Raw genomic sequence first — 13,318 nt, 5'->3', positions numbered from 1 at the left:
TGTGTAAAGCAGTGTTAATTCAAAGTAATCTAATGGCAATTTATATACGAATGATGTCATGTTATGCATGCAGCTTCTGTCCTACTCTCAGGTTAACAACCTAAGAACATAAAAATAGGAGCAAGAGCAGGCAATCTGGCCCCTCGAGCCTGCTCCGCCATTTGATAAGATCATTGCTGATCTGATGTAGGGCTCAGCTCCACTTCCCTGCCTGCTCCCCATAGACTTTCACTCACATCGTTCTGTCCATCTCCGATTGATCCAACCTCCACAGCTCTCTGGGGCAGTGAATTCCACATAGATGTCGGTCACATTGAGTGTAGTCGTGCTGCTCCTCCCATGTATGCCAGCACAATCCAAGAATCCCTTCTGTTCCAATAAGTTCAATAGTGTTTTGCAGGTCCAACAACTCCTATGGCGCAGAGGAAGGCCGCACCTGCACCGCCACAGGTAATCATCATCGGAACCAGAACCAGATGAGGAGGAGAATGTTACGGAAAGGGTGGAGGATGCCTCTTCCATCCAGCTGCCAGTAGTACCTGCGGCCACTTCTTCATCATCATCTTCGACAGAAGTAGCAGGGGGGCCAAGCGGCTTACAGCCGGCAACGCCAAGGCGTTTAGTGCTCACGCCGACCCCATAGAGGGTCAAGTCAGCGAGGTCAGCACACGCCTCCACTAGCAGATCGGATTGAGGGCTGGACCAGACTGTGCATGGAGAGTGTCGCGATAAGTCACGACCTCCTCCGGGTGTTTGGTGTGTACAAGGGGAATATGTCCCGGATGTCCACTCACATATCGGAGGATATGCAGATGATCCGGGAGATGCGTGAGCAAACCGCCGCCATCCATGCCTTGCGGCATGCGAGACTGGCGGGAGACGGCACTGCACCCTAAGGTGCCATCCCACCAACCGCCAGCACAGATGCGAGTCAAGAGGAAGAGCTTCCTTCTGGCTCGGAAATAGTTTCCTCAGAAATGTTTTCCCATCCACCACCCCGAGCTGATCCTGCCACCGTCACCCCCACCCGACAGCAGGAAGTCTTGACGTCGCCCGCTGCACATCTGCCTCGTCCCACTACCCGGAGATTCAAACAGAGGGCTAAGACACGGGAGGCTGGGCAGAGGACCTGGAGGGAAATGAGGCCGCAGGTAGGGAGAGGGGTGTTTTAGTGTGAAATAATGTTGTATTGTCTTATTGTTGTTGTTTTTTAAATTTATTGTTGAGTGATTGTTGGGGGTGGGGTGGTGGGGTTGTTATAGTTGAAAAATTACATTGTTAAATTCTTATAAATTTTTATTGAATTTTACAATTGTTGTGCAGTGTCTTCTAATAATGTAAGGTTCGGTAAAACACAAATACAATTGTTGGAAAACAATGGCCAGGCCAGGCAAGCATGAAACGTTACGCAACTGCAAGTGTTGTCTTTCCATAACTGTAACTGTCAGCAATGTAAGTTCATGCAAAGCATTCATTTAAGCTGCTGACTCAAGAGTTTTGCAGCTGCCACAGGGTTTTTCCAGTCTTGCGGGGGTGGGGGGGGCGTGGGTTCGTCGTCAGGCTGATTGTCCTCCCAGAAGTCCTGATCATCCTCCTCCTCGGCTGCCTCTTCCGCCTTTGCTCTCTCCTGAGGTGGACCGGCAGCCCCATCTGGCAATTGTTGTCCTCTCCTTATAGCTAGGTTATGCAACATGCAGCACACCACAATAAACTCAGCGACTTGGTCAGGGTGGTATTGCAAGTTGCCTCCAGAGTGGTCCAGACATCTGAAGCGCTGCTTCAGCATTCCTATTGTCTTGGATATTGCATGTCACTATATGGCTTTCATTGTAACGCTTCTCAGCTTCTGTCTGGAGATTACGCGGGGAGGTCATGAGTCAGCTGGCAAGGCCATATCCTTTATTCTCCAGCATCCAAACGTGACCTTGTGGCTGACTGTTAAACTGGTCAGAGACAGTGCTCTCATGCAAGATGTGCACATCATGGATGCTGCCTGGAAAATTATCATTTACTGCCATGATGATTTGGATGTGGTTGACAAGGAGCTGCACATTCGGGGAGTGGAATCCCTTTTGGTTTGGAAATACCTCCGTATCCTGTAAAGGTGCTCTCAGGATGACGTGCGTACACATTCTGTTGCTCCCTGCACCTTGGGGAAGTTTGCTATTCTTAAGAAACCCAAAGCCCTCCTGTTCTATGGCTCCCTGGGAAGTTTATAAAGTCCATCCTGCGAGCGTAAAGGGCTTCAGTCACCTGTCGAATGGAGCAATATGTGGCATGCTGAGATATACCACAGATGTCGGCAGCTGAAGCCTGAAAGGAGCCCGATGCGTAGAAGGAAAGTGTCACAGTAACCTTTACCTCAACAGGCAGTGCGGTCCAGATAGGCTGCAGATCTCTCTTAATTAGCTGGCATTTCTCAGCGATGACATCCTTTCGGAAGCGCAACCTCCTAAGGCACGAGCTATCAGACAAGTTAAGGTAAGTTCGTCGGGTGCAAGGTCCCCACCTCCGCATCAGTCTGCCACCTCTTTGATGGACTCTTCACTATACCCAACTGCATTCTCCAGCATGAGCATTTACAAATAATGGTAGAGAAGTTACAGACCCCATCACTAATGCTATAAATGCCCTTTATGGCCCTCAATAAATATAAAAGCGAGCAAGTCAGTAAGGCCCGAAAATAACTCACAAATTAAAATTATCCCGATGAGTCCCTTCTTCAAGCAACCCCTCACTTCTTCCGACTTTCAAAATGGCATCCGCAATGCCGAATTCTGTGAAGAGTGCCAGGTAGGAGCAGCTTTCCTCCAGCAACCTTATCAGCGAGCGATCAGCCAGGCGATGTGTGGACGATGTGTCGAAAGTTGCTGTGGGCGATCACCTTGGCGATGTGATAGTCTAGTGCACCAAAAGTTGGGCCAGCAATCTTTGGGTGATGATCCGGCCCAACTTTCCATTTTTTTGTTTAAAAAGTAAAATGGGCGATAGCCTGCTTATTTGGGCAATTCTTTTTTGGACTGTTCAGTCACCCAAGAACTCACTTTTAGAGTGGAAGATCCTTGATTTCGAGGGACTGCCTATTATGATGATGATAGTCAATAGCCCAGCAACCATCAGTGGAAAGTCTAGCCCATAGAAATTTACAGCATGGAAGGCCAATTTACAGCCAATCGTGTCTGCGCCGGCCGACCAAAAGCTATCCAGCCTAATCCCACTTTCCAGCTCTTGGTCCGTAGCCCTGTAGGTTACGGCACTTTTTTAAAAAAAAAATACTTGGATGTGCACTTAATGTGGTGAGGGTTTCTGCCCCTACCACTCTGTCAGGCAGTGAGTTCCAGACTCCCACCACTCTCTGGGTGAAGAAATTTCACCTCATATCTTCTCAACCTCCCCCAATTACTTTAAATCTATGCCCTGGTTGTTGACCCCTCATAATTTTATACACCTCAGTCAGGCCTCTCCTCAGCCTCCTCTGTTCCAAAGAAAACAGAACCAGCATCTCCAACCTGTCCTCATAGCCAAAATTCTCCAGTCCAGGCAACATTATTGTAAATCTCTTCTGCACCCTTTCCAGTGCAATCACATCTTTCCTGTAATGTGGTGATCAGTACTCCAACTGCGGCTTAACCAGTGTTGCATATAATTCAAGCATAACACCCTTGTTCTTGTATTCCATGCTTTGACTAATAAAGTCAAGTATTCCATATGCCTTCTTAACCACCTTATCTACCTGGCCTGCTACCTTCAGGGGACTTGCACTCCAAGGTCCTTTTATTCCCCTACACTTTTCATTGTCATGCCATTTAATGTGTGTTCCTTTGCCTTGTTAGACCTTCCCAAATGCATTGCCTCACACTTATCCGGATTAAATTCCTGCAGTCCACAGCTTTCTTCATTATCAACCACAAAGCCAATTTTTGCATCATCTGCAAACTTCTTAATCATACCCACTATATTCAAGTCTAAATCATTGATATATACCACAAAAATCAAAAGGACCCAGCACCAAGCCCTGCGGAATCCCACTGAATATCGCCTTCCAGTCACAAAAACACCCATCAACCATTACCCTATGCTTCCTGCCTCTGAGCCAATTTTGGATCCACTTTGTCCTGGATCCCATGGGCTTTTACTTAAATGCAAAGAGTCTGTGCACCTTAGCCTTTTTAAACTCGACATCCCCCAATTCTAGAATTTGTGGCAATCAGGGTTCAAGCTATTATCAGGGTTCAATTTTTCTATTCCTTTATTTACTGAGTTCAAAATGTACTAAATGTACAAAATGGCAAACGAAGCTTCATAATGACCAATATCTCTCATACAAAGTCTTGGTAAGAATACAAAAAACACCTACTGTCCCTGCAAGTTGATATACAAAACACAGTATCTACCTGAAAAGCACATATACTGTCTCAACTGGTTACTACACACCTAATTTTCCCCTGTTCTGTCAGGTCACCATCACTATGTAATATTGCAGTTAGCAATCTCAAGGTAGAGGTTCCTGATTTATTAACATTGGTCCTCATTCCCATCAACCACCGCACCATCATCTTCATGGCCTGTATCTGTAAAAGTAAAAAAACAACCTTGAAACACGTTTAAAAAGAAATGATCTCAAGGTATACTTTTGTATTGTCGGCCTTCATCCAAAATTGACTAAGTCAAATGGCTTGAGCAAAAACTAAAATTAATTCAATAATCATTCATTTCGATGTTGGCAACGGCAATAAAAAAGATTCACTATAGTGAATATCGCAACAATCTGCATGTCGACTAGATATCTAATTATTAATTACTGTATGGAGTTCATTTCTACGCGCACACAATCATACCAATTAACTTTATGAGGGGTGATTCATTAAAAAGAGAATTAGGTTAATGGGCTTCTTTTAAAAGTGATTCCACTTGTAACCATTTTACAACTGGTCATCAAGCTCATGCATTAATTCATAGGAATCTATAGCTTATATAGCACTGCGATCAAGGTTAATGATAATTATATAGATAGAAAATGATTTTCTATCAAAGTCAACAAACTTTCTTTTCCCCCAATTGTAGTCAAAGATCATAAAAGTAAAATGCCTGCGTAGATGTATATTCTTAAATATGTTCTGCACTGCAGTCCTCACCGCTTACAGCGGGGGTGCTCATGCAAACTTGATTTGCTAGTCATACATGATGGCGGGTTTAATGTGGCTGCACTCTCTTTTCTCCTGTTGTCCCTCATCAGCATCCGCAGCTCCGAACGACCCTCCTTACTGGCGGATATTAGACCTGACCAAGGACTTACTTATTTCAGTCCTTTCCAACTTTCCCCTTTCTCCTCTGGGTTGTCACTCTCCAGCGTCCAAGGATACATCTCCGTAATGCCTCAAATGAAATCAGACCAAGGCTGCCTTTTCTCTAACCTTTTGATGCTTCATATGGAAAGACTAACTCAATACTAAGCAGCAATGCTTCATTATCTGAATAGGGTCAGACAGGTCCTGCAGCAGGGCAGAGGAACTAAGTTATATCACAGACGGGCATAGAGTCAGATTAGAAACTAGAGCTTCAGTAGATATTTCTTACTTTCTGTTTTGCCCTATTTAAATTTCTGTGTGTTGTGTATTACAGATAGGGTGCTGCAAAGGGAGCATAGTCTTTACTCTGTGTAGTTCCTGGATTGTTTTATATATGCATACATAAAAATAATGGATACACAGACAGACATTATATTTTTATGTGCATTTCACTTGTACAATATCACATTAAGTTATTTCTGCCCAAAATAAACGAGCACTTAAGACAGTAACCAGCAACTTCAAAAATGACCTTGATGCAAATGTTCTTTGGCCGATTTATGCGACTGCGTCTTTTAAAAGGTGGACGTTTTAAGTGATGGGGACTGTAGCACTGAACAACTGGGAAGATATGAGACAACCAAAAACTAAAGCAACATGAAAGGAGTAAACAAAAAAACCAACCTGTATTTATATAATGTTTCACAAAAGGAGAAACAGACAGCAAACAGTAGAAGAAAAATTAGTCGCCAAAGGAGGTTTGGAGGAGACTTGTGAAAGTGCGGACAGATTTAGCAAGACGGAAGGGTTTGGAAAAAGAGCTCCAGAATATAGGGCTCTGACAACGGAAGACTCAAACATATAATGAAGAGGGAGGGGATGAATAAAAGGCCAGATTTCATTGAGCAGAATTTCCAAACTGGGAAATAGTGTTGGAAGAGATTGCAGAGCTAGGATCAGGGGAAGTGATGGAGGAATTTGAAAAAAAGGATGGAATTGTGAATTCAACACATAGGAGATGGGTCTCAATAGTTTGAATAGGGCAAACGGCTTAGCACAGGATAGGATGCAGGTGGCGGAGCTCTGGATGAGTTGGAGTTTCTGTGGGGTGAAACTCAGGATGTTGGCGAAGAAAGTGTTGGAGGAGTGAAGCCTCCAGAGAGACCATGGTCCAGAACTTAAAGAAGGGTAACTTTGAAGGTAGGAGGCGTGAATTGGCTAGGATAGATTGGCGAATGATACTTAGGGGGTTGACTGTGGATGGGCAATGGCAGACATTTAGAGACCGCATGGATGAATTACAACAATTGTACATTCCTGTCTGGCGTAAAAATAAAAATGGGAAGGTGGCTCAACCGTGGCTATCAAGGGAAATCAGGGATAGTATTAAAGCCAAGGAAGTGGCATACAAATTGGCCAGAAATAGCAGCGAACCTGGGGACTGGGAGAAATTTAGAACTCCGCAGAGGAGGACAAAGGGTTTGATTAGGGCAGGGAAAATGGAGTACGAGAAGAAGCTTGCAGGGAACATTAAGGTGGATTGCAAAAGTTTCTATAGGTATGTAAAGAGAAAAAGGTTAGCAAAGACAACTGTAGGTCCCCTGCAGTCAGAATCAGGGGAAGTCATAACGGGGAACAAAGAAATGGCAGACCAATTGAACAAGTACTTTGGTTCGGTATTCACTAAGGAGGATACAAACAACCTTCCGGATATAAAAGGGGTCAGAGGGTCTAGTAAGGAGGGGGAACTGAGGGAAATCTTTATTAGTCGGGAAATTGTGTTGGGGAAATTGATGGGATTGAAGGCCGATAAATCCCCAGGGCCTGATGGACTGCATCCCAGAGTACTTAAGGAGGTGGCCTTGGAAATAGCGGATGCATTGACAGTCATTTTCCAACATTCCATTGACTCTGGATCAGTTCCTATGGAGTGGAAGGTAGCCAATGTAACCCCACTTTTTAAAAAAAGGAGGGAGAGAGAAAACAGGGAATTATAGACCGGTCAGTCTGACCTCAGTAGTGGGTAAAATGATGGAATCAATTATTAAGGATGTCATAGCAGTGCATCTGGAAAATGGTGACATGATAGGTCCAAGTCAGCATGGATTTGTGAAAGGGAAATCATGCTTGACAAATCTTCTGGAATTTTTTGAGGATGTTTCCAGTAAAGTGGACAAAGGAGAACCAGTTGATGTGGTATATTTGGACTTTCAGAAGGCTTTCGACAAGGTCCCACACAAGAGATTAATGTGCAAAGTTAAAGCACATGGGATTGGGGGTAGTGTGCTGACGTGGATTGAGAACTGGTTGTCAGACAGGAAGCAAAGAGTAGGAGTAAACGGGTACTTTTCAGAATGGCAGGCAGTGACTAGTGGGGTGCCGCAAGGTTCTGTGCTGGGGCCCCAGCTGTTTACATTGTACATTAATGATTTAGACGAGGGGATTAAATGCAGTATCTCCAAATTTGCAGATGACACTAAGTTGGGTGGCAGTGTGAGCTGCGAGGAGGATGCTATTAGGCTGCAGAGTGACTTGGATAGGTTAGGTGAGTGGGCAAGTGCATGGCAGATGAAGTATAATGTGGATAAATGTGAGGTTATCCACTTTGGTGGTAAAAACAGAGAGACAGACTATTATCTGAATGGTGACAGATTAGGAAAAGGGAAGGTGCAACGAGACCTGGGTGTCATGGTACATCAGTCATTGAAGGTGAGCATGCAGGTACAGCAGGCGGTTAAGAAAGCAAATGGCATGTTGGCCTTCATAGCGAGGGGATTTGAATACAGGGGCAGGGAGGTGTTGCTACAGTTGTACAGGGCCTTGGTGAGGCCACATCTGGAGTATTGTGTACAGTTTTGGTCTCCTAACTTGAGGAAGGACATTCTTGCTATTGAGGGAGTGCAGCGAAGATTCACCAGACTGATTCCCGGGATGGCGGGACTGACCTATCAAGAAAGACTGGATCAACTGGGCTTGTATTCACTGGAGTTCAGAAGAATGAGAGGGGACCTCATAGAAACGTTTAAAATTCTGACGGGTTTAGACAGGTTAGATGCAGGAAGAATGTTCCCAATGTTGGGGAAGTCCAGAACCAGGGGTCACAGTCTGAGGATAAGGGGTAAGCCATTTAGGACCGAGATGAGGAGAAACTTCTTCACCCAGAGAGTGGTGAACCTGTGGAATTCTCTACCACAGAAAGTAGTTGAGGCCAATTCACTAAATATATTCAAAAGGGAGTTAGATGAAGTCCTTACTACTCGGGGGATCAAAGGTTATGGCGAGAAAGCAGGAAGGGGGTACTGAAGTTTCATGTTCAGCCATGAACTCATTGAATGGCGGTGCAGGCTAGAAGGGCTGAATGGCCTGCTCCTGCACCTATTTTCTATGTTTCTATGTTGAAGGTGACAATGGTGTGGATGAGAGTTTCAACAGCAATGAAAGTGAGCCAAGGGCAGGGGTGAGCCATGTTGTAACTGTGATATTGGCAATGGCGTTTGAAGCTCAGTTCAGATTCATACTGGACACAAATAATCTGCAGAGTTTAGTTCAACTTGAGCGAGCAGCGAGGAAGAGGAATAGTATTTAGTGCATGGATGCAGAGTTTTTGACTGGACGATGGCTTTGGTCGGGAGGCCAGCATCGCGAGAGAGGAGCGGGCGTAGGACTACAAAGGGCAGCGACAGCTTGGAACAGCGGCAGTCAGGAGGAGGCCAGTTGCAGCAGGGGCAGAAAGTAAACCAAGAAGTAAAAAGAAATCGATGTGTGACGTCACAGCCAAGCGGGCAAGTGATTGGCTGATGGATTGGTGAGTATTTTATCTTTTTCTTTTCGTATCAGTAAGAAACCTTTGGTTTGTTGCCAAATTATGTTAATTTAAGGGTTAAGTCATGGCAGGAGAGCCCGGACCCGTGTCATGCTCCTCCTGTGCTATGTGGGAAATGAGGGACGCTTCTGGTGTCCCTGACTACTATGTGGGCAGGAAGTGTGTCCAGCTGCAGCTCCTGACAGACCGCATTGCGTCCCTGGAGCTGCGCATGGATTCACTCTGGAGCATCCACGATGCTGAGGATGTTGTGAATAGCACGTTTAGTGAGTTGGTCACACCACAGGTCAAGGTTACACAGGCATATCGGGAACAGGTGACCGACAGGAAGAGTAGGGAAAGGAAGATAGCGCAGGGATCCCCTGCGGTCATCTCCCTCCAAAACAGATATACCGCTTTGGGTACTGTTGGGGGAGATGGCTCATCAGGGGAAGGCAGCAGCAGCCAAGTTCATGGTACCATGGGTGGCTCTGCTGCACAGGAGGGCAGGAAAGAGTGGGAGAGCTAAAGTGGTAGGGGATTCAATTGTAAGGGAAACAGACAGATGTTTCTGCAGTCGCAAACGAGATTCCAGGATGGTATGTTGCCTCCCTGGTGCAAGGGTCAAGGATGTCTCGGAGCTGCTGCAGGGCATTTTGGAGGGGGAGGGTCAACAGCCAGGTGTCGTGGTGCATATAGGTAAAAAACGGGATGAGGTCCTACAAGCTGAATTTAGGGAGCTAGGAGTTAAATTAAAAAGTAGGACCTCAAAGGTAGTAATCTCAGGATTGCTGCCAGTGCCACATGCAAATCAGAGTAGGAATAGCAGGATAGTTCAGATGAATACGTGGCTTGGAGTGGTGCAAGGGGGAGGGATTCAAATTCCTGGGACATTGGAACCGATTCTGGGGGAGGTGGGACTAGTACAAACCGGACGGTCTGCACCTGGGCAGGACTGGAACCGGTATCCTAGGCGGAGTGTTTGCTAGTGCTGTTGGGGAGAGTTTAAACTAATATGGCAGGGGGATGGGAATCTAAGCAGGGAGGCAGAGGGAAGCAAAAAGGGGGCGGAAGCAAAAGGTAGAAAGGAGATAAACAAGAGTGGAAGACAGAGAAATCAAGGGCAAAAATCAAAAAGGGCCACATTACAACATAATTCTAAAAGGACAAAAAAGTGTTAAAAAAATAATCCTGAAGGCTCGGAGTCTCAATGCGAGGAGCAGTCGTAATAAGGTGGATGAATTAACTGCGCAGATAGCTGTTAACGGATATGATGTAATTGGGATTACGGAGACATGGCTCCAGGGTCACCAAGGTTGGGAACTCAACATGCAGGGGTATTCAATATTCAGGAAGGAAAAGGAGGTGGGATAGCGTTACTGGTTAAAGAGGAGATTAACGCAATAGTAAGGAAGGACATTAGCTTGGATGATGTGGAATCTGTAAGCGTTGAGTTGCAGAACACCAAAGGGTAGAAAATGTTCGTGGGAGTTGTGTACAGATTACCAAACAGTAGTAGGGAGGTTGGGGATGGCATCAAACAAGAAATTAGGGACGCGTGCAATAAGGGTACAGCAGTTATTATGGGTGACTTTAACATACATATAGATTGGGCTAACCAAACTGGTAGCAGTACTGTGGAGGAGGATTTCCAAGAGTGTATAAGGGATGATTTTCTAGACCAATATGTCGAGGAACCAACTAGAGAGCAGGCTATCCTAGACTGGGTCTTGTGTAATGAGAGAGGATTAATTAGCAATCTGGTCGTGCGAGGCCCCTTGGGGAAGAGGGACCATAATATGGTAGAATTCTTCATTAAGATGGAGTGTGACAGTTTATTCATGGACTAGGGTCCTGAACGTAAGAAAGCTAACTTCGATGGTATAAGAAGTGAATTGGCTTGGATAGACTGACAAATGATACTTAAAAGGGCTGACTGTGGATAGGCAATGGCAGACATTTAAAGAGCACATGGATGAACTTCAACAATTGTACATCCCTGCCTGGCGTAAAAATAAAAAGGGGAAGGTGGCTCAACCGTGGCTAACAAGGGAAATTAGGGATAGTGTTAAATCCAAGGAAGAGGCATATAAATTGGCCAGAAAAAGCATCAAACCTGAGGACTGGGAGAAATTTAGAATCCAGCAGAGGAGGACTAAGCGTTTAATTAGGAGGGGGAAAAGAGAGTATGAGAATAAGCTTGCAGGGAACATAAAAACTGACTGCAAAAGCTTCTATAGATATGTGAAGAGAAAAAGATTAGTGAAGACTAATGTCGGTCCCTTGCAGTCAGAATCAGGTGAATTCATAATGGGGAACAAGGTATTGGCAGACCAATTGAACAAATACTTTGGTTCTGTCTTCACTAAGGAAGACACAAATAACCTCCCGAAAATAATAGGGGACCGAAGGTTGAGTAAGAAGGAGGAACTGAAGGAAATCCTTATTAGTCAGGAAATTGTATTCGGGAAATTGATGGGATTGAAGATCGATAAGTCCCCAGGGCCTGATAGTCTGCATCCCAGAGTGCTTAAGGAAGTGGCCCTAGAAATAGTGGATGCATTGGTGATCATTTTCCAACATTCTATCGACTCTGGATCAGTTCCTATGGACTGGAGGGTGGCTAATGGACCACCACTTTTTACAAAAAGGAGGGAGCGAGAAAACGGGTAATTATAGACCGGTTGGCCTGACATTGGTAGTGGGGAAAATGTTGGAATCAATTATTAAAGATGAAATAGCAGCGCATTTGGAAAGCAGTGACTGGATCGATCCAAGTCAGCATGGATTTATGAAAGGGAAATCATTCTCGACAAATCTTCTAGAATTTTTTTGACGATTGTTACCAGCAGAGTGGACAAGGGAGAACCAGTGGATGTGGTGTATTTGGACTTTCAAAAGGCTTTTGACAAGGTCCCACACAAGATATTAGTATGCAAAATTAAAGCACATGGTATTGGGGGGAATGTATTGACGTGGATAGAGAACTGGTTGGGACAGGAAGCAAAAAGAGTAGGAATAAACGGGTCCTTTTCAGAATGGCAGGCAGTGATTAGTGGGGTACCGCAAGGTTCAGTGCTGGGACCCCAGCTATTTACAATATACATTAATGATTTAGACGAAGGAATTGAATGTAATATCTCCAAGTTTGCAGATGACACTAAGTTGGGTTGCAGTGTGAGCTATGAGGAGGATGCCAAGAGGCTGCAGGGTGAATTGGACAGGTTCGGTGAGCGTGCAAATGCAAGGCAGATGCAGTATAATGTCGATAAATGTGCGGTTATCCACTTTGGTGGCAAAAACAGGAAGGCAGAATATTATCTGAATTGTGACAGATTAGGAAAAGGGGAGTCATGGTACATCAGTCATTGAAAGTTGGCATGCAGGTACAGCAGGCAGTGAAGGCAGCAAATGGCATGTTGGCCTTCATAGCAAGAGGATTTGAGTATCGGAGCAGGGAGGTCTTACTGCAGTTGTACAGGGCCTTGGTGAGGCCACACCTTGAATATTGTGTACAGTTTTGGTCTCCTAATGTAAGGAAGGACATTCTTGCTATTGAGGGAGTGCAGCGAAGGTTCACCAGACTGATTCCCGGGATGGCAGGACTGACATATGAAGAAAGGCTGGATCGACGAGGCTAATATTCGCTGGAATTTAGAAGAATGAGAGGGGATCTCATAGAAACATAAAATTCTGAGGGGATTGGACAGGTTCGATGCAGGAAGAATGTTCCCGATGTTGGGGAAGTCCAGAATCAGGGGTCACAGTCTAAGGATAAGGGGTAATAGAAACATAGAAAATAGGTGGAGTCGGCCATTCTAGCCTGCACCGCCATTCAATGAGTTCATGGCTGAACATGCAACTTCAGTACCCCATTCCTGCTTTCTCACCATACCCCTTGATTCCCCTAGTAGTAAGGACTTCATCTAACTCCTTTTTGAATATATTTAGTGAATTGGCCTCAACAACTTTCTGTGGTAGAAAATTCCACAGGTCCACCACTCTCTGGGTGAAGAAATTCCTCCTCATCTCGGTCCTAAATGGCTTCCCCATGATCAAGGGGTATGGAGAGAAAGCAGGAATGGGGTACTGAAGTTGCATGATCAGCCATCATATTGAATGGTGCAGGCTCTAAGGGCCGAATGGCCTACTCCTGCACCTATTTTCTATGTTTCTATGTAAGATACTGAATCAGTCATGACGCAATTTTAGACAAACAGACACGACA

The 13,318-nt window shown here is 45.1% G+C and overlaps 1 protein-coding gene across 5 annotated transcripts in view; it reads right to left on the bottom strand.

The window, feature by feature from the left end:
• LOC139275199 (sister chromatid cohesion protein PDS5 homolog B) overlaps window positions 1-13,318 on the bottom strand; it is a 297,515-nt gene that overhangs the window by 99,678 nt on the left and 184,519 nt on the right. For all 5 annotated transcript variants that reach the window (XM_070892340.1, XM_070892337.1, XM_070892338.1 and 2 more), the window contains one exon: window positions 4,435-4,571. In XM_070892340.1, coding sequence (XP_070748441.1) covers window positions 4,435-4,571 — 137 coding nt within the window. The remainder of the gene's footprint in view (window positions 1-4,434; window positions 4,572-13,318) is intronic.

This window comes from Pristiophorus japonicus, chromosome 10, assembly GCF_044704955.1.
Source record: "Pristiophorus japonicus isolate sPriJap1 chromosome 10, sPriJap1.hap1, whole genome shotgun sequence".
In the NCBI taxonomy this organism is placed as follows: domain Eukaryota; kingdom Metazoa; phylum Chordata; class Chondrichthyes; family Pristiophoridae; genus Pristiophorus; species Pristiophorus japonicus.
The sequence above is the reverse complement of the archived record's forward strand: the minus strand, read 5'-3'. Positions and strand labels throughout refer to the sequence as shown.